The 23,120-nt window shown below is 30.8% G+C and overlaps 1 protein-coding gene across 1 annotated transcript in view; it reads right to left on the reverse strand.

Annotated features, from left to right (window-relative positions):
* Positions 1-160: 160 nt before the first annotated feature.
* The window catches only part of LOC143257013 (uncharacterized), a 60,740-nt gene continuing 37,780 nt past the window's right edge, over positions 161-23,120 (reverse strand). The window contains exons 5-7 of the mRNA XM_076515063.1: positions 19,938-20,077; positions 9,046-9,283; positions 161-272 (exon numbers count right to left, since the gene is read on the reverse strand). Of these exons, the coding sequence (XP_076371178.1) occupies positions 215-272; positions 9,046-9,283; positions 19,938-20,077 (436 nt within the window). The 3' untranslated portion in view covers positions 161-214. The remainder of the gene's footprint in view (positions 273-9,045; positions 9,284-19,937; positions 20,078-23,120) is intronic.

Here is a 23,120-nt window from a genome sequence, read left to right on the forward strand (position 1 = left end):
GTGATTTGAGTGTCACACAGACCACACATAAATGCATGTCTCATATAAAAGAAAACAATAAGTTCAAAATCTTTGACCAATGCATAGCCTAGCCAGGACAACTTACCCCTTCCGATCCTTACAGAAACAGGATGGCCAAAGGAGCGATAGAAAATTTGATCTGGATAAGCTCATCATACTACTTGCTCTAAGTCGACTGCTAACTAGCACAGATTCAAGCCTTGAATACAGGACTGTAGTCAATATACGGGACAGGCATGACTGTGATAACACTAGAGCAAACAGACTTAGCTGTGATTTCAGCAAGCTCATTCAGCACTCAACATCTCGCTCTCGTAATTTCTAAAATTTCTAAGCTTCTTATGTAAGACTAGTAAATTGGAGGATAACACTGATAGATGTTGTATCCCCACCACAATGTGGGTCTGACTTCCCCAGTCACCTCAAAAACTTAAGATACTCTTTATAATTCTATGTTGTAGCTTGCACCTTAGGATTTTTTTAAAAATATGCAGCATATTTTGTTTAATTTTAATGCATTTTGTTTATGGCTTAAAATTTTATGGTTATAATATAATTAATTACAGGTTGGAATTTGCTGTTTTTAACATAGTCCTTCCTCATGATTTTGTTTACTTATTTGGCTTCATTTGGATGTAATTATTTAATTTCACTAATATATATATCTTACAATTATCTGCATTTCTTCAATAGTACACAGTGTTTACTCAACTCTGCACAGCCTTGAAAAGATAATTATGTAAAAAATACAATATTTCTGTTGTATATTCATGTGCCAAACCAAAAAAAACATGATCATGCCATCAAAGCTACAACAAAACTATGTGATTTAGACAACAGAAGCTACAAAGATGCAGATCCTACTGTAACTTGTCATCTATAACCAATTATGGACACAACAGTTTTCATTAAAAATATAACTATAGAAATCTAATATCATTAATTACTCAATATTTTATTAACACAATATTACCACTCAACCTCCACCATTCAAAATTATAAAAACAGAATATAATGCCCATTATTTCTATCAAAGAACATCACCAAATCTTCACTTTTGTTTAATAACTATTTGATATTAATGTAAGATATGCTAATAAAATTAAAAATAAATAACTAACCAATATTGTTTTAACAGCCATAGTTCTAATCTAGGTACATATATAAAATAGCCAAATGACTGTGTTTCATGATCTGTATTTCCCAAAATGGTTAACTGTAGGAAAAAAATAACAACGTTTCTTTCTAAAAATATAATATACAAAAATTATTATTTTGCAATTCATAAAATTTTGTATCATTATCAACATCAATCCACACTCTTCATATGTGCTGAATAGTCAACTCAAGAAAAAACTTATCAAGAACAAAAATGTTCATAGTGGAATTTTATGAACAAAAATGGGACTTCCTCTGTCAACTGACTGAAAGAAATATTTTGAAGAACATAAATGAAAAATGCATAAAGAGAAGAATGTGTTTGAGTTAGTATTTGTTGTTCTTTATTTTAAGCATATTTCATGTCAGTATCACATACACGCACAATCTTACTACACCATGATGAATAAATTGAATTGAGTATCTCCTCTTTGACACTTCTCATAGAAATTATGCTTATAAATCATTTGTTTGCCTACTTTTCAGCCAAACATAATGATAATTTTTCAAAGGTCTCCACTGCTCAATTAACTTCCATCAGCATTTTCCAAGACACAACCATCATGTGCACGTATGCTTCAGAATAATTTGTCTACATATCACACAGATTCTGGAATTCTCTAACTTTTTGTTTCCTATTGCTACTCTTGTCCAAATATCCAAATAGTAACAACTCTCAACAAGTGCTTCATCAAACTGATATTGCAACTTCTTTGCTGCTTTTTCTTATGCCAAATGAAGTGACGTGGGCATCACCTAATCACCAGTTCAGGGTTAAGTTTCAGAAGATAACCTGCATCTCTCTCTCTCTCTCTCTCTTTTAACTCGTCATCATCAAAGTCATGCTGTCAACAACTAATAATACACAAGTTTCTCTCTTTAAGGACTTTGAGGCCAGTTCTTCTTGAAACAGTCCTACAATATCCTCACCAGCTGATTTTCCAGATTTCCTCAAACAATTTTGCTAGTGCTTAGTAGTGTTTGGGACTTTTTTTTGTTTTGTTTAATATCATTTTCATTTCTCTGAGAAATGAAGAAATCATAAACACAACTTGTACATGTTGCACAATTCATACCCTTTGAGGACAAAATATTATCACTGAACTACTTTGAATACCCATGTCTAAACTTCTGCTCACTATAAACCTTTGTCTTCCTTGTTGGAGTCAGATGGAACAAAACAGACATTTTTCTGCCATTTGTTTCTCAAAACATGATCAATGCATCCAAGATGCTTACTATTTATATACTTTTTTTAAAAGACTATCTTAAGAACTTGTAAAGTTGAGACACAAACTGGAGCAGTGAACTAACTTTTGAAAATTATTAGTATATATATAAAAGGTCAGTAAAAACATTCCATAATTTAGTATAAAATTGTAAAATAACACAAATCAAACAGGTGTAATAGCAAAAAGTAAAAAAATGGAACAATTATGTCCAACTTGTCAACGTTGGCAGGTCTGTCTGCCACGGCATTGAAATCCAAGTATTGTGTGAACAATGTATGGCAGTCTGCCCATTTTGCTTAAAAACAAATGCAATGCAACTTCCCTTATTGAAATAACACGTTATGACAAAAAACAATTGTGAATGACCCACCAGACAAACGTATTGCATATATGCTCAGATCCCAGAGATTGGGTTAGTTGTACAGTTTGTATTTCTTCATCACTATTTTTAGAAAAATCACCACTGAAGTCTTTCAACAGGAACCTGCTAGTAAATGCAATACATAGTTATAATTATAAATATAATAATATGTTATAAACCCATCTACATAGTTCAAACAGAGACTTAATGAGATGTTGTGAACTAAGAAATTCATGGGCTTCAGGAATGTATGTCCTTTGGGAGATTAGATAACAAGCACATATGGCCCCCATAGAAATGTCACTTGACCACAGTAATTCATTGATTACTAGCTTCTAAGAGAAATGTTCAGAAGAAAATAGTGGTAGTGACTGGCCATTTATAATACTTTTTCCACTTTTTGACTAATTGGGAATTCATCTGGCTTTGCATTTTCAATCCAAACCACTATTTAAGATCAAGTTCATGATCAATTTGGCTATCTTGTCTTCAATTACTTAATGTAGTTCTTTACGTTATTTGCTAAATCCCTCATCCTTGAACTAACATGAAAGGATGTAGTATTAATGATGATCTCAGTATATCCAAATTTCTTCTTGTCAAAAAGATGGACTTCTCCACTGAGTAAAAGACACCTGTAACCAGAATGACTTTCTATCTGATAAGAGTACATGGATGACGAGGCATTGCTAGCTAATGCATCTGACATACCAGATTCTATCAAGTAGACTACTGGACTGCTTCTCAAGTCTCCTGGGGATTAGCAGTCCCAGTCAGATATGGACCCACCCATAAACTCCAAGCCCTTACTGGGCAGAATGATCACTACAAAGTCATTGCCAGCCCACACCACTTCTGCATCATCTGAGCCTGCAGGTGGTTCAGCAACAGTTATCTATAGAACAGCATTAATATACTTTCCATTACATGAAATTCAACAACTTTTCCCAGGACCACAGAACTGGGATTTACAAAAGACATCAAGCAACATATAACCAAAACTATACTGTTTAGGTACTTTTATGGTTATTTCAATTACAATATGAACAATTATTCATAAGAAAATTCTTCCTCTTTATAAAAAATAATGGCATAAGCACTTTTACAACAGATGTAAAAGAAAATTAGTTTGCATGCAAGTATAATTATTCTAAAGTGGAAGGATACAAAACTTCTGTTTATAATTCTAAAATTCTATTCCATATATAATTTTAATTGCAAGTTAAGTTTAAATTGCACTAAATGTTTTATTGTAATCATCACTGTAAAATGCATAAAAATGACAGGAGGTGACACTTTATGAATTATTAACAAATAGGAAAATAAGGTACACTTGTGTTCTGATAACACCATTCTTGCAAGAGTTTGAAGTAATATATCTTAGGTTCAGCTGTGAAGAGCTTAATTTTGACAATGTTAAGTGCAGAATCACAATTCTTTAATGTAACAACATGTTTGTAGTTTAACCGTAAAGTGAAAGATATTTCTAAATGAAACTTTTATACTTCTCTGAACATTTTTAATTTTAGTTGATTTATAGCAATGTAAGTGTTCCTTTTAAAATTAATTAATTTTGTCTGTCAGCTGTAACTGACAAATAAGTATCATTTTAGACTGTTTTACTGGTTATAAAAAAATTGAAACATTCTTGTATCAGCCTATGAAAACAAAAGAAAAAACAATAAAAACTTTCTAAGTTAAAAATATTAAGACAACCGCTAATTGTACGAATTAACATGCAAGCGTGCAGTCAACTGCACAGACTGGATATATCCCTCTCGTCAAGAGCTGGCAGCAGTTCCAGTGACTGCTGTATGTATGATAAACCCCATCAATGGGTATGACACACTGGAATTTCACAGCTCATGCATCAGATCTAGCCTCCAATGTTACACAAAGAGGAACATTAATCGCTCAGATTAACATGCAGGAATGTGGTTGAATGCACCATCTGTTTGTATGCTGCTCATCCAGAGCATGCAATGGAAAAAACCAGTGGTATACGTGTGACAAACCCCATCAAAGGGTAAGGTCGCACAAACATCTGGTTTGACACACTAGCATTAAACAGCTCATGCAGAGCATGCATCGGATCCAGCCTCCAATGTTTCAGCAAGGGGAACATTAATCACCCGGATTAACATGGAGGATTAAGGCCGAACACAATGACTGTTTGTAAGCTGCTCGTCCAGAGTGTGCACCGGAAACAGTCACTGGTATATTTTGCCACTGTGACCTCTTTCAGTAAGGTACGTCAAAAACCACCATCCCAGGCAGCATTAAATCCACCGTGACAGGTAGAACAACAAGCTTTCTAAGAAAACACCATACAGTGTTTCTAAAATATCATTCATGCAACGTTCTTTTGCTCAGGTACAAAATACACTTTTCCAGAGTTTAAGTTTCTATGACTAAGTTCTTTTTTAAACCTAAACACCTAAAAAAAAACAATCTGCATTTAAAATCTGATGTGGAAATGGAGATTGTGACTTGTTTATTCAAGATTGTAAATTATTGCCATACAGACCTAAGCTTACCACTAATGTTACAACTAGTTTCCTATACATACCAGTTGCAGTCTTATCTTATTTCGTATATCCAGTTACTTGGTCTTGGATCTATGATTAGGCATAGCACCAAATATGCAAAATAATTTTTCAAATCTTAATGAACATTTTGTGTTTCGCAATTTTCAGGTGGTTCCTAAGCACCTCCTTTGCCTAGAATTCTCTCAAGCCATAAGTGATATTATGAATCACAGATAAATTCACAAGACCATTGTGATCTATTTATTGACGCAATTCTTAATGAGATTAAACTTTTTTGATATCCATGGTTTCAGCAGTATTGAGTTAGCATTAGTTGGTTGGCGAGTTACAATGGTTAGTTCTGGAATACAGTTCTTTCTAGAAATGTGCCATTCAAGAAAAACCCATCATGATGAAACATGAGAATCAAGTCAGTGTCCCATTTGAATTGATTCTTTTGATTCACCCCACTAAGTCTAAGAAATGATTCAGAACTTCTTGAATGTGGTAGCTTAATCATTCTGGAATTTCAAACTCAAATACACATACAATTATAACCATATTCATAATCATAACAAATCATAATAATAATAATAACAACAATAATCATCATCATCATTATTATAATATGCATCCAGACAATTGTTTAATGTTTTAATAATAGTCAATTACTTAAATTTTGTGTTGCATTTTCAAAAAATAAATTCAAAATTTTTTATCCCATTTCACTATTGTGATTGCTCTACTTTTCCATTCTAGTAACAGTGTCTTTTCACTGGCCAAGCAGATGATGTCTGTATGTGCCAGCTTCTGCTGTGAGGGCACATCTAGTCACAATGTGATGCTGTTGCAAATAAATGAGACAAGATTTACTTCAAGTCTGAGCTCTTGCTACTTTTAAAGAGTTCTACCTGGTTGTCAAAATGTTTAATTTGACAATGATCTTTATGGAGAAAAATAAAGATGACGATCCATTCACTAATCCAGTAGAAGTATTTCTCAGTTAACTCAGTTAATAAACTAGCAGAATGTTTCTCTATACCAATCTCAACTTTAGGATCTTATCAAATGTTCCACAGACATCTATAGCCAGCAGCTGTTGAAATTTCAAGCACAAGAAAAATGTGACCCTGATTTCAGTGAAAATGATTCATTTATATAAAACTAAATTATGAAATTTTGTGAAAAGTCTGTACATGATGGAGAAAAATGGATATCATTTTTTGAATTCAGCATACAGGAATTACTGTAGAACATGTAAAAATTTCAAGACAATAAAACCATCACAGACCTGTATAATTTCTGAAGAATTATTGAATATTTATTGCTAATTTTATAGGAAATTTGAATGTATTTTGTATTTGCTAAGATTAAACAAAACTGTTAGTATTCATTATGGTCAATAAAACAAAATATTAAATATCTGAGGGTGATAGTGGTAATTTTATCATTTTCCTTTTATGATTTAGTGTATCTTTAATTTTATTATTATTTCTTAAGAAAAACCTGGCTCATATCCTTAGAAAAAGAAATGTCAACAGTAAAGAAAACTTCACAGAGAATACGTATTTGTAAGAAAAAAAAAGCTTCAAAAGTTTAAAGTTACTGAAAATGTACATTTGTTTGTTTGTTTTATGTAATAAAGGTGGTTATATAATTAAAAGTATAGAAGGAATATACTATGGAAGTTGGTTGTGTATGTGATATATGTCACTTTTGCAGACAGAGATCTTTCTTGATTATGTTGTATACAGTTGGCTGAAGCAAATGGACAGCTTTCACCACTGACCTTTGTCATTATAGATTTTTACCTCTCATGAGCTACTGCACTTAATTTACTATAGCTAGATAAAAAACTGATGAATAGTTTCAGTGCCCCAAGGTTAAATTTGAAAATATATTTGTAAAAGGCTGTTACATATCATTCTCATGAAAGAACAGTTTTCAGTGGCATTACACTACCTACAAATGCCAAATGATGTCAAAATGTACTTCTGATACATTCTGTTCCACCACAAATTTAAATTGGTTGTGTCTGTCACAAGACCTGCTGAGTTGGATATTGAAAACTGTTTTAATATAACCTTATGCACCCTGACACAAAGTTTTAGTGTTTTACATTCAACTTTTATTAAACTACTTTTTTGTTTATGCAATACCAATTAAAATAGCATAAAATCATAGCTAATAATCCATATTTTAATAGTATACAATTTTTTTTTAGGTTCTGAATTTCCCCTATTGTGACACACATTTTCTCTTAGCATGTCATCATCCCTATTTTATCCACCACCCCTTGAAAAAGTACAAAATCAAATGTAAATTACTTTCTGTACAAGTGCCATTGTTCAGATAAACCACATTTAGTATAGTCTTTAGCTGTATTTGGTTACAAAGCTATCGATTAAAAAACTACACCCTTCCTACCACTCCCACCTGTTGCATCTTCTCTTTCATAATTCATTAATAGTTTAGTCTTAAGTTTAATTATAAATTACTATTACCAATGGAAACTTGAGGTTTTCATCTATTAAATGAGGTGTTGCATAACGTTATGTTATAAATGCCAATTTCTCCCACAGTATGAACAGCGTTCCCATGACAATGTTAATGGCTAGCTTGGATGCATATGTAACGAATGCTGTCACAGAGATAGGAAGCCCGATAATTTTTAAGAAATAAGAATATTTGTCTATTTTTTCATGTTATTAGCTTATATTGGTTTGACATAAATTTAAAAAAATATTAAATGTAATACTATGAATAAAATAAAACATTCTAGGGTTAACTCTTTTTTGACAACCAAAAGCAAGAAAAGAGATTTGGTATTTTATTTCTTGTTTTTTTTTTGTTTATTCTTTATATGTAATTATAAAAGCAACTAAAATGTAAAAATAAGGATATTTTTATGTTAGTTAAAATTGGATTAAGTAAAATAAATAATAAAATAAAAATGTTTTACAAGTCACACACACAAACAGTTTGTTCTAGTTGTACATTTTAAATTTATTTATTTTTTGATAGTTTGGTGAGGTTAATCAGGTTTACTATTTTAGTTTTGAGTTAGGTTAGAAAAATAAATAATCAAGTTTTACTGAAAAATACATTTGAAATGTATTTAGGAGCTTTTAGGGATTACACAAAGGAAGTTTGCGATTTTAATATGAATATTACATTGCACACGGACTATTAAAAACATGTATAATTCAATATATTAATGGACAAATCTTTATTTTATTAAAAATACTTCATTAAAAATATGATTTTTTTATATGTTAAAGATTCATAATACTGAGTGAAATACTGTCATATTTTGAGAGGATATACACACTATATTCAGAGTTAGAAGCATTAAATCTACAAAATCTTTAAATGAGTATAATGAGGCCACATGGTCAGTCATATAGACTGGCTCCATGTCAAAAGTGATAATGTTCGTATAAAACTCAACAATACTATGTGACATATTATCAAATAAGCATGCCATAAAATTTAACTATAACTCAATTAACACTTATGATTGAATAAGACAAAACTTCTCCATCATACTTGTTTGTATATCATAACTTAGCAAATTTGACAAGGAAAACATGTTCAGCCACAATGAATGTACACAGTTTATTTTATTTATTATATGTAATAAGAATTAGTGTATAAAATGATAAGTGTTATCATATTTTCCATCTACAAAAAACATTCACATTTTAATTTCTGGATATGTTATGTGACAATGACATTAACTCACCATGGAGAAAAAAGCTTGATGACAGATCCATGTGACAGTTGTAGTTTTTTACTTAATGTGACAGGAAGGAAAAGTAAGTATTTAGAAACAGTAGGAAAAACATTAACAACTTCCTTGTCCTTTAAAGCTGCATTTTGGGAAGTTACACTAGTATTAGAAACAACAGTGCAATGTGCCCAGATCAGTCCTCCTTTAGAGTGGAAAGTTTCCAGTTTAAGTTCCAAAACCATTTGTTTTCCTACAAAGGAAAGAGTGTTTGTTATTAAATGTACTTTAATCTCACCCTTGGTCTTCTATACAACTATTTAATCAAAATTATAATTGAATTAGCATCATTTGTATATATAAATTCTTTGATTACTTGATCATTCCATATATTTACTCAAACAGACATAAATAAAATCTAAATTACATGTAGACCACATTTAAATGCAAAAAACATACATAAATTTGTTTAATAATGTGTGAAACAAAAAGTGTTAGGTTACCAACTAAATAAGCCTAACTCCATATGAATACCTAGCTATTATTAGGAAATGTGCTTTCAAATTTTTGGCATTCAATATTTATAATTTGGCTACCAAACCGACACAAAAGCTGAAGATGAACTGTAAATCTTGAAGTCTTTTTTGTCTATGCTAAGTGAAATGACTTTGACTAAATATTTAGTTAAGAAACATTAAATTCTTAAAAAATGAGTTTAAATAACACTCCCATAATTACAAATAATCTATGATGTAAATTGGTAGTATTACCCAATTGTATGAAAGGTTTTATTACTCATTCTCTTATTTTCAAGCAGAACTGTTTGTTTTGGTATTATGCCCAAAGCTAAACAAAGTGCTATCTGTGATCTGCCAACCACAGGCATTGAAACCCAATTTCTAGCAGTGTAAGTCTGGAGAGCTCAAGCAGAATTAGATGCAAGCATTGTAAAATTGCTATTTAGTTAAACTGTAAGATAACCTAACTTTACTCATTACAAATACTAATATTTAATAAATCCAAAATACTAGACATACAGTTAATTGGAAGCATCAACAAATATATTCTATGTACAGTACTGCAACCTAATAAGGTGGAGTTCAAACTGCTTTCACAGCATCAGCAATTAGTTAGTCAACAGTGAATAGCTCAGAATATTTCACATTATTGTTATGCCCCAAATACAAATGATACAAATGTTATATATGTTTCCAAAACCTTTGTGCTGCATTTTGTTTTTTTAGTGATGTAAGTGGCTGTGAAAAGTGATATTTAATAACAATTGATAAAATTGAAAGCAGTGTTTGGAATTATTTCCTAATAGTATAAAAACAGAACAAAGAACTGTAATTTTTCAATTGTATATATTGTTGTAAAATAATACCTTAATAAGTAAGCACAAAACTATGGAATTATTGCAAATACTGTTATCAACATATAAAATGTCTAGCAGTTAGTTCAGAATAAGTACACTATTGCACAGTATTAGAAGCTTTTATTGTTTGTATTTAAGAGACTCTTGTGAGTGATAACAGAAGGAAGCTTAAAACATTTTACAATGTAAAAGTATTATGGAATATGTGTAAAATTCTCTTCTACTAAACAATTAGTTTGTCCTCTAAGACTTATTAAGAAAACAGAGAATAATAAAAACATACAGGAGTAACAGTTGGGAAAGAACTGTAGTAATCTCCAAGTATCTTTACAATGACCCACAACACAGATGGAGCAACAAGAGTATAACTGAGTGAAGAAATATAGACATCTGAAATACATATGTGAAGATTATGTTGATTGGTTCAGCTCTACATGGAAACCAACATCCACATGAGGATATAATGAGGGATCCCAATAAAAGAAGTGAAATGCAATTTTGATGACTTTAACACTATACAGTGGAATACATTGTTATCTATACCAGCAACATACCACCATCCTGCTCACAACCAACTGATTTCATTTATATATTATTTCATTCAGGGGGATGCCTCTATGGTTCACCACTCAAGTGGCTTGGAACTGGAAAGTGGCAATAAACAGGAGGGAGAAAGTGTGGTGGAAAATCCAGAAGAAAAACATGAGACAGTGCAATGGGTGACCATGAAACCCTATTTTGAAAAGCAGACTACACCAATTTATTTAATACGAGTCATGGCAGGGATGGGCAATTATCCATTTCTCTTTTACCCACATAGTCCATGTGGGCATTAAATTAATGAGGCAAACATATCACAACAATAAACCTACAAATAATTTTGTGGAACTGCCCATCTCAACACTGTATGTAGTGGCCATGGAATTATAACTTTTAAATCATCATGGCCTTATAATTTAAGTATACTTGGACAGGTACCACATGCCACAGAGTGGGATCCATAAAGAAAAAGAATGACATGCCACCAAGAAATAAGAGGTATAGATACTAAAAAGTAACTTATTCAATAAAAGTCCTATGAAAGAGTGAAGTGGATCACAGTACTTTGACAAGGAAGAAACAGCTACCCAAAACAGATAATGGAAGATGAACATAGAAGTTGTAGTTCCAGTGCTTGACAGACAAACTATTTCCAATGAACAATAGGTTTGATATGCAGGGAAAAAGAAAGGTGCGTGATCAGAGTGGAAACACTAGAAACTGATGACAGGAAGGAGAACACAAAAAATAAAAGGTCAATTGTATCACAATCTGAACTCAATGGATAAAGAAAGAAGGGACAAAAGAATCACAGAAAAGGTGTAGTGTAAGGGAATGAATAAAGGAGGAATAGGACAAAACACAAAAAAGTAAAAAAATAATACACCATATGAGACCTGAAAATATAGGTTAATAATATGGATCCACAAAAAAAGAAAAGTAATAGCCAAAACAGCTAAAAAACATATCTGTTACATAGCCAGAAAAAATGACATGGAAAAACAAATATTTTGGGAAAAAGAATGATGGAATCAGAAAAAAAAACTCAAGTAGGGCCACTAAAAATTTGGAGGACTGAAAAGTCTTCTCCTTGGAAAAAAGTGTGACAGGATTGGAAAATCAATCAGCAGTGAAGATGCATGTAAGGTGTGTGGGTTCAATAAGGAGAGCAACTGTCAACCATAAAAGGAACAAAAATGAGGGTTGCCTTCACAAGTGATAGAAACCACCACCATCAAATCGTTGAAACAAAACATGATTAGCCAAATTTGGAAAAATGAAGAGAGTGAACAAAAGCACATACGACAAGCAAAAGTGGCATGGTGTGATGTGATAAGACATTTTATCTGTATACCATTGTCCTGAAACCTCCTACATATCAAACCACATCCCCAATCTCTGGAGATGAGCATCAGGGAAGAAATATAATCCAGAGAATGGAAGGAACCTGTAAAACCAACACTGTAGGGGATATGGTCATCTATCACACATACAGAGGGAAAGATAAAAAGTAAGAGGAAAATTAAATAATTGGCTTGGATAACAGAAAACTCCATTGAACGCATTAAAAGGGGAGTGTGTTTAAAACTATCCACCCCAAAGAGACTAAAATGTGAGGTATGGAAGAAGAAAGCATAACCAACTGGAAAATACAACTACCAGAGCTGACCGTGAAAGAAGTAAACAAATATGTCCCTATTGGCAATGGAAAGTAAACAGACAGCAGTGTCCCTCCCAAGGAGATTTCAAAAGTAAAGAAATCACATGTAGAGGGACAGAACTAAAAATGGTAGATGCTCCAATGTGGATGGAAGAAAGAGAAGGTATCCCATGAAAATTCCTGAATATAGGTGGGACACCTAAGAATGGAAGTGTGGAAGGCAAACATTACCTGTAAGAGAGTAGACAGCATAATATAAAGCTGAAAAACTAGGTATGAAAGAAAACAGATTGGAATAACAGAGTTCCAAAGGACTTAAAATCAAAAAAGAAAATCTGCTGGATAGTAAGTTAGTACAAAAAGAAAAAGCCTGTATAAGGCATGACTAGCAAATACCCACTCTCAAAAGAGAGACAAAGAGATCATCATGAAACAATGTCAGGAAAAGGGGAATATAAGGTTAAATGTGTCTAAAACAAGAGCAACAATAAAAAAACTGGGATACAACTAGCAGATTCTGTAGTTGTGGCCTGGAATGCAATTTATCATAAGGTGAAGAGAACTGACAAAATCTGAGCTATCTGAAATGGGTTTAGTCATTATATGAGAAAGGCAAGTAAATAGTGGGAGCAGGTAAGACGGACCCCAGCCCCCAGAAACCCCCAAAAAGAAATTAAGGGTAACAATTATAAAGTAAATGAAATTAATGATAAGAAATTATGTTGTGAAATACATGTATGTAATACATGTTATATGTTGAAGAAAAAAAGTTAACTCACCTACTGATTAATCTGAAAGTATGACCTCAACAAATCCAAATTTAATTAGACACTTGTTAAGCCTAAGCTAAAAAAGTTTTTTAACTTTAGTGATTAATCCACAAGTAGAGCTACAGGTAAACCAAAAATAACAAACACACCTTGAACTTAATTGAACAGTACAGGACAAAAGATATCATTAAGCTCCAAAATAAAATCCTAACCTAACAATAAATATGTACAATATTGAGAGAAGTTAGTGTAGACTCCAGCTCAAGGGTTCCTCATTAACCAAGTTAATACTAATATGAAGCATTATAGAAGATAAATAATAATGGAAATGATATGAAGTGCATATTAACAATAATCTATACATGATACATAGAAGAAAACCAATATAGTTAAACAAATGATTGATGTACCAGTGAAATGAATTACAGGTAATTCTGCAATAACAAAGACCTCCTGCTATCAGTGGTATGAGAGATAAAATACAACTAAATATAATTTCTAACCTGAACTGGACTATGAGTATTGACAACACCTTGTGAAACTTATATTATAGAGCTCAAATAACTACAGATAATAATATTAAAAATAAACTCATTCATAAACCATTAAAGTATAATATTTTATCTTTCCACACACGTTGGATTGTACGTAAAAATATGTGGGCCCCAAATCTGTGGCAAAGCCTGATGAAGGTCAGTCCATTAGATAATTAATCTCTCAATGAAGTAAAGCTAAAAATCTTCCTGCAGAGTACCACTATTTGAAGCCTGTGTAATTGTGCTGACAGGACACAATCTCCAAAGTGGTATTGCAGAATTCATAATATAATATGAATAACCAAACACAATTGTGTTTGAAGAAAGAAAGATAAAGTTTTTGTAGTGAAGTAACATGTTTCATAAATGGACAGAAATATAAAAGATATCAACTTGGGAATAACTCAACAAGTTACTAATATCACTACCATATATAATAAACAGAAAACCTGTTTGAGAAAATTAACACAAAGTTACAGAAGTTTTCTAAAAATATAGTTTTTTTTTTACCTAAATATGCTATAGTTAGAAAGTTAAATTGTTTAGGGTTTACTTTTATGCTTTAGTTAATTATGCATTATCTGTATTTTAGAAATCATACTTGAAAGGTTTAATGACTATTAAAAGTTTAATATTGTTGCCTGGATTGTGAAAGGGTTAAAACAAGATGGCATCACTTGCATGTGCAAATCATCAGTGTAACAAGTCTCTATATGGGGTCACCATATGGTAATAATAACAAAAGACCAACTGATGTACCAGCATGAATAATAAAAGATAAAGAAATGGAAAGTAAAATTAAAAATAAACTAAATGAAAACCTGAAGACATAAAATTATGCATATTAAAGTTTCAAAAAACTTCTACAAAGAGTCAAAATGTATGTCCATATTTCCATTTCTTAATTTTAATCATCTCATTGCACTTTGTTGATGATAATTGGTAGAATTAATAATACAGTAGAGAAAACGAAAAATAAAATATACACACAATTACCTCAAAAGAACAAAAAAAAAGTTTGATATTCATTTATGAAGTCCTAAAAATTATGTAAATGTTTCATATAATTTATATAAAATAATCACTTGCAGGTGAACTATTCAGAGTTTGAGAGTAAATAACTATTTTAAACAATGAATTTTTAAAATTAAAAATAGCAGAAAATGTAAAATTAAATATTAATCTGAACCTACATGCTTTTACAAAAACTATTGTTAAATTTCACAAAATTTCATGAACTAGTTTTATTTTTAGAATGAAATACAACAATAGTTGTGTGGGATTCAAACCCCACAAAGGCACAAGAGGATCCCAACTGCTGAGAGTCCAAAAAAGGGAATTCAGACTAATGTTAAGCCAAAGCATGGGAGACAAAACAAACTGACCACAGAACTTAGTTTAGTCTACAAAGCTACTGGCAAGCACCCCAATATCTGATGAGGGAGGAGGACAAGATATTGGGCTAAAGATGTCTTACTTACAAAGGAAGGAGAGGAATAAAATTTTTCATTTAATTAAAAAATGCACCAAAGAAAACAGAATAATAACCTACAAAAAGCAAATGATGTCCCATAATCATCACAACTTATTTATCTTTCTAACTATGCAACAAAAGCCAATAAAAATTCAGTTAAACTCATCATGTTACCTTTGGAAATAAATTTTGAACTGGAAGAGAAGTAGACAATTCTCTGTAAGGAAAACAATGTAATATAACAAGCCATTTGGTAGATTAAAATCTTGTCTCTCTACTGGTTATAAAATACTATATTATTAAATATAAGAGAAGACAACTGACAATTTCAGAAAACTAAGGATATGATGGGTGGGGCATGGCAAGAGGGATCTGATTTTCTATTTTATGGCTCTGTAACTAGTCAGGATTGAAGACTAAAAATTATGTTTTGTTTGAGTGATGACAACATTATAATAAATAACTCATTAAATTTTGTACTTCTCAAAAGGGTAGTAAATAAGTTAATCTTTACTTTACAGGATTGGTGGATTTTACCTAGCCTGCAACCATATGATCTCTTTACAAAATTTGGCAGGTTTTTTGTAAACATTGTACAGCTTTTCTGCTCAAAATAACAGGTTTTTGAATTAAGTACTAAGATTATTTAATTAACTCTTACAACATAAGCTCCATCAATTTGACCAATCACATGACCTTTTTGTACTCATATAGTCAGTATAGATTTGATGTCACTAACATTCAATATAGTTTGTATATTTTCATGAAATTTGGCAGTCATTCAGTGAACATTAAAATATTTTTACATAGAAAAAATATTTTTAGTGAAGTATTTTTTAACAAACTAAAATAAAGATTTGTGCATTAATATATTGGGCATTTGTTTGAATAGTCAATGTGCAAAATACTTTTTCTCACCTCAAAAATCTCAAATTTCTTTTGTGTAATCCTTAAAACCTCTAATACATTCCAAAGATTTGTTTTTCAGTAAAGTTTTACACTTGATCTTTTATTTTTTCTACTGTAACTCAAAACAAGATTGGTCAATTTAACCAACCAGGTAACCCCATAAAAAAAGGGACTGAAATTACCCCTTTTCTCTTTCTAAAACAACTTCCAATTATAATATGAAACTACATTTGTTTATTATAAGTAGCATTAACCTTGTAATAGTATTCATCTATTTTTAATTCAAATTTATTGTTTTATTGTCCTTTTGAGCTTTCTCTAAATACTGTCTGTGCCATCATATCCTGAAATCACTCAGGGCATATGCAGCTCGTGTCATGCTACAGAACTACATTACCCACCTGCTGCTCACATGCTTGCCTCATGAAACATTTTATGACATTATTATTATTATTATCCAGTTTACTTAATCTAATATTAATTAACCTAAAAATATCCATATTTTTATATTTTAGTTACTTTTATAGTAATAAAGAAAAATAAACATGAAAAAACAAGAAATAAAGTACTCACCAAACTCTTTTTTTTGTCATCAATTGTCAAGGGCATTTAATCCTACTTTTTCATACCAATGGTGGCAATGCCCTAACTAATTTTTTATTTAATTAAATAATGCACCAACTAACATAGATTAATAAACAGCAAAGAGTAGACAATTTTCCATTATCTCTCCCAACGTTTCTGCTTCCTAACTATGTAGCAAATGCCATTACAAATTCATCCAATCTAATCATTACATTTCTCATTGGAACTCTGAGTGAAATTGACTATTATCTGTTCAGAACATAGTAGTATGCAAAATGTCATCTGACAGATGAAAAACCTTGACTTTGTATTGGTTATATGTAGTATACAATTAAATGTCAGAGAATTGTTAACACATCCTGAAAAAGAGAAGGTGACAGGAAGAGTCACCTTCTATTGATAGCTTTTTAACCAAACAAAATTGAAAGCTATCAAAATTATGGTTTGTCTGAGCAATGACAATTCTGTAGTGCATAACACTTAATTTCTTACTCATTCAAAGACTGGTGGAAAAAAACAAAGAAGATGAGATGCCTAGAGAAAAATGTCGTGTGTAATACTAGGGTAAATTCAGGATTTTATAAAATAATTCTTTGCAAAATTAGGAGCTTAAAATGTACATACTAGTAAAATATGGATTGTTAGCTAAGATTTTATGCTAAACTAATTGGTATAACAAACAAAAACTAGTTTAATAAAATTTGAATGTAAGACACTAAAACTTTATGTCATGCCCAGTAAAAACTACCAGAGTGGATAAAGTTAAAGGACCTACATGTGTGCAAGCTAACATTTTTTGGCAAGTGGAACTCAGTTTAGGGACAACTAGATTAACAAGCATCTGCTTGATGTTAAAGTAAATGTGCAAAAGAGTTAAGATTTTATCATAAAATATTTTCTGACTGTCTAACATGCAAAATAATTTTGATTTTGAAATTCAAAATACTTTTATGCATTAGAACATTTTTAAATTTCACATGCAAAATATTTACAATGTCCAAATAATTATTAAACATTCCTTTCACTAAGAAATCTCTGTATGGATTCAGTTGATTTGACAGACCTTGTAACTACCTTAAAAAATTAGGAATATAAATTATGCTTTCTTTGTTCTAGAATGACTACAAATTACAACATAAAAACACAAATGTTTTGTCTACAAATCTTAAACATTGTAACATTACACATTTATTATTTTTATTACACTGACATTTCAGCTGTGTTTAGCTAACATTACAGAAGTTGCATTAACACAGCATAAGTAAACTCATGTTTCTGTGTCTAAGAGTATAAAAGTGGCCTGTCTTTGCTGTGATTTAGTAGAAAAATATTTTGTAAAATAGTCACATTTCAGTTATAATACATTACATGTGAATGTACATTTTTATTATTTACAAATAAGATCTTAAATTTATTTTTCTTAAAACATAGAACAGTAAGTAAAAAAGAAGAGCAAAAATTATTTTGCTAGTTATAAACTTTCTACTCACTTGCTGCTTGTCATAGGTTGCTAAGCCCTATCAAATTTTTCATGTGGAGGATGTGAAATGAAATAGTTTAAAAAAGCATAAATTACTATGTCAATACCATAGAATTCTACTTTAATATATCAAACTTAGTAACTAAGGTTTATTTGGGTCTAAACCAATAAGAAAATTTAGCCCACTAAATTTACCTTGTCTTTTCTATTCAAAGTTTTAAAAGAATAAATTTTGCAGTTAGATAATTCAGTTATGCTGAGAAAGCCACCATAAAACATTCTGGGCTTCGGATTGTTTACTCAAGTGTCATAGACAAAAGTAACTCTATATAAGGGAGCACTTCCAAATATGGAAAGAGGTAGGTAGGTCGACTGTGTTTGATTCATTACATATAGCAATAACTCAGCTAACAGAAAGACAGAAGGTTCTTACCTGATATTTTATACTGTCAATATCAGTAATTTGTGGCCCTAATTCATAAAAGAACTACAGACACTGTACTTGGACATCACAAACATCTGATTTGAACAAATGCTGCATTCAACATACCATGTGGCTCACAAAAATCAATATTTAGGTGTACATTCTTTAATACTTACTTTTAAATTAAGAAATTAAATAGTGTATAACACTCAAGTTCAAATTAAAATCTACAATTTGATTCCAAACTTATTTACATACATTCATAAAATTTAGTTCAATAAAATCTTAAATGTGAATGTACAAATGTAGTAACATGGCTTTTGGCCAGTGACCATAAGAAGACCCATAAAGACAAAATTAAGAGGAGAGAGAATACCTGGAAAGCAAATGTCACAATTCTCATACTAAGCAAAATACATGTTTTTTGTTTTTGTTTTTTTTAATATTGCCCACAAAATTGAAAGTTAAAACATATATAATATTAACATTTGGATTATTAGTTACGTCTTTATGCTAAGTGTATTCATATACTGTGATAAGAAAGTAGTTCATATTTTGAATGTCACTCACTAAAACCTCATGTGTAAATTTAAAAAATTTTTTAAAAATGCCCAAAGTGAAAGTGTTATACAGAAACAAAATATACTATTTTAGTTCTGTCTGACAATCACAGAGCCCAATTTATAAAACTTTTATGAAACAAATTTAATCTAAATGGTTTCACTAATATTGAATAACAATCTCTCCAAATGTACTTTGTGTTATTTTAAATTTTAAGATACTTTTTTGTCAATGACATAAGTGTATTTTTGAGAAGGTATAATAGTAGTTTTTACAAACAGGTTTTATTCCATAAATAGACATGATTTTCATAACAATAAAGATTTAAAAATAATTCATAAAGATGATTCTTCATTTTTAATGTTGCATGTGAATGTGATACCATGAATGGCTTTTACAGGCAGAAGTAAAATTTTTTTGAAGAAGATTCTTACAATCTTACCTTTACTCAACAAACAGTACAAATGGGTTAACTGAACTAAACAGTGGAAAAACTATTTATGTAAGTTTAACATAAAAAAATTTTTACAATATAGCCAAAGTCCGTTAAAAGGTAAATGTAGAAGAGAAAACTGGTTTCTGTGAAATCCTACCTCTTATGTTAGTCTGCCTCAACATCAGTTTCTTTTCACTTTCAACACTTTCTAATGAAAGTAACATTTGATGCCACCAGATAGCTTCATATGATTTTTCTCTTGCTTCCAGTTTATTCAACTTATTTGCAAATCCACCACTAAGAATACAATACAAAGTTAAAATACACTATATTTTTTATTTCATTAACAAAAATTAAAACAAAACAAAGTTTTAACAGAGAAACATAGTACAAGCTATAAATATTTTTTAGGATGAAATATAGAAAGAAAATTATCTAAATACATGTTCACGGTACTAAGAAATAATGCAAGATTAAAAATTAGATGAATCACAGAACAGAAAACCCAAGAACACAATAACCCAAGAACCTCTGAAACACTTTCTTTTCCAGAGAAGAAACTAGAATAATTACAAAGTTCTTAATCATTATTTATCTAATATGGCTTATACTGAATTGCTCAGACCAGTTTCAAGCACTTTCCATGGAATTCTAAAGCACTCTCAGAATGTTTTTTAAAGCACGTTTGATGTCCATTTTAGCATCCAAAAATCAAATGAATTCCACTGAAATTCTATAAAATTCTTACTTGTTTGTTCTACATATGGGTATAGAATGAAAAGAAAGACTATTTACTGTGCTCAACTCCAAAATGTGAATAAAAATTAGATATATCAATATAATCTGCTATTATAAGGTTTCCACATACTTTTACATGAAAATCCCCCATTTCAAGTATCCATACAACCTGCAGGCATCAAAATTAATTTTTTATTGTTACTCTTATTTTTCTTTCTTCCACTATGTAACTTTTTAAGTTTCCTTTTCCCCCCACTCCTTGTTTACCTCTCTCAAAAGCAATTAAACCTGCAGTATTCCCAGTGAAAGATAAAATCACTTCCATGTCATTGCTGTGAACTTCTGCCAATAAGTATGGCATTAATGTGAACTATTACAGATACATATGGCATCAATGTAAACTAATGCAGATATATATACATGACACCAGTGTAGATCACTAGCATTTTTACTTGAAATTTCCTACTTTTTAATTTACATTTGAAGAAAGAAGGTCTACCTTCTGAAACAATTTGATTTTTTGGGTTTCTTATTAAAATTAAGGAACTATTAGAAAAAAAATTCACCAGCTGATTTCAGATTAGCATATGTATACATGTATTTGGAATTTTTCTATTACTGGGTAGGCTCTTATGAACTATTTGATTGAAAGAATAATGGAGATTCTAGTCATTTCACAATAATACAAATGTCAACTACTTCACTTTCAAGTTCCATGGTTAGCATAACCAATGTTCACTGACAGGTTATGTTCACAAATAAACTACATTTAAACAAATGGTTAATTTTTCCTTGTCTACTTTCATACTTCTATTTCTTTGTTGTTATACAGTCAATATTCACAATACTGAACTAAGTGGTTTATAGTAACATACAAATTACTCTAAACTGACTAAAAGATAACTCACTCAGTAATTCAATATTGTACTTTCTATAAAAAAAATTTGTTTGGCATTAAAACATAGTTACTAAATAATGTTTTAAGAGTATTTAAGTTTATAAGTATTTAATAAGGAAATACTTTACAAAATCCTCAATCTCCTCTGCTTTAGAATTCCAACATTTGCTTTCTAGGTCTTTCCACTTCCCTAATTTATTTACTCCTCCTCCAAGAAGTATTGCATTGAATATAAATTACTCACTATAGTATATATATATTACTTAGACAAAGTATAGCTTTTACTGTCTTCAATATTCTTTGTTTATGTTGCCATAAAGTAGAAATTTAGCTCCAATTGCCACGCTGACCTCCTACATCCTCTCTCTCACAAATTGCCAGAAGTTTTCCTAATGTTTCATATTATATTATTTATAGCTAACAGAAAGCCAAAGTTGTAATCTATCAAACCAAGTGTTATATTATAATGTTTCCAACACAAAGAACTGTCTATATTACTTCCAGATCTAAACTTCTTTCTCACAGGAATAAAATCAAGTTTAGCTGAATTTCTAAAGGCTCTGATAATACAATTAGAAAGCTAGAAAACTTATAATAGCTGTAGGACTGTTTTCTTTCTGCATGTTATTTTTCTGTAATTTTAGGTTCATTATTTAATAAAGTAAAAATTACTTAGTACTGTAATACCATTAGTACAAGAGTAGGCTTAAGTTTCACTGTCTTTATACAGCCAGAAAATAAGAATACCCATGACAATACTATATTTTTTGTTTTAAATCAGTATTCTTTATTTGTGATATCTAAAATGTAAAATTTAAAAAAACTTAATATTTTCCTATACTGAAAATATTTCAAATAATTACTTTCCTTAAATAACAGCTTCTCTCTCATTCATTGTCACCCATTCAATGTACAAAATTTTTCACTCACCACTAATCTTAAAACTCCCACCTACCCCACATTCATTGTGCTTCCACTACATCTTAACATGTGCCAACTGTCAACCAGTAGGAGTGTGAAACCTTTCCTGATGAAGGTTACTCCCTCTATGCTATTCGAGATTAGACATCAAATAAGCAACAGAAGTGGGAAGGACAGGAGGAAAGTGTGAAAAGAGGCAAGTACCTATTGAAAATATAGTTTCAGTGTAGGAAAATATTAATTTCTGATACAGCATCTTATTCCGCTTACATAGTAGCTAGAATCCCATACTAAAAACAAATGGAGGAACCAGTGTGAAAGTTATCTCAATGAATACTCTTCAAAAAGTGTCTAAAGAATATAACCTCTGTTGAGGGAAGAACACACCTGTGTGAGACTTCACTACATGTGTACCAGGTAAAATACAATACTCTATACCCATTGAGGTAATAAGTGTCACACAAAAGTGCACAAGTTAGTTCAAGCACATCCATTCACTTTCTCCACATGGGCTAAATAAATTTGACAGACCTCTCTGAAGTCATATAGTCTTTACAAATTTGTTACTACCAATTTTTAATAGTCTTTCACTAAACACAAGCTTTTCATACATAAAAAAAATATTTTTAACTGAAGTATTTTGAATAAACTATTTTTAATGATATGTCCATGAATATATCCAGTATCTGTTTTGAATAACCCAAAGTGATTTCCAAGTTAAGATTAAAAATATTTTTCTTCATGTCAGAAAACCTCAATTTGATTTATGTAATCTCTAAGATC

The sequence above is a fragment of the Tachypleus tridentatus genome, chromosome 7 (genome assembly GCF_004210375.1).
Source record: "Tachypleus tridentatus isolate NWPU-2018 chromosome 7, ASM421037v1, whole genome shotgun sequence".
Taxonomy (NCBI): Eukaryota; Metazoa; Arthropoda; class Merostomata; order Xiphosura; family Limulidae; genus Tachypleus; species Tachypleus tridentatus.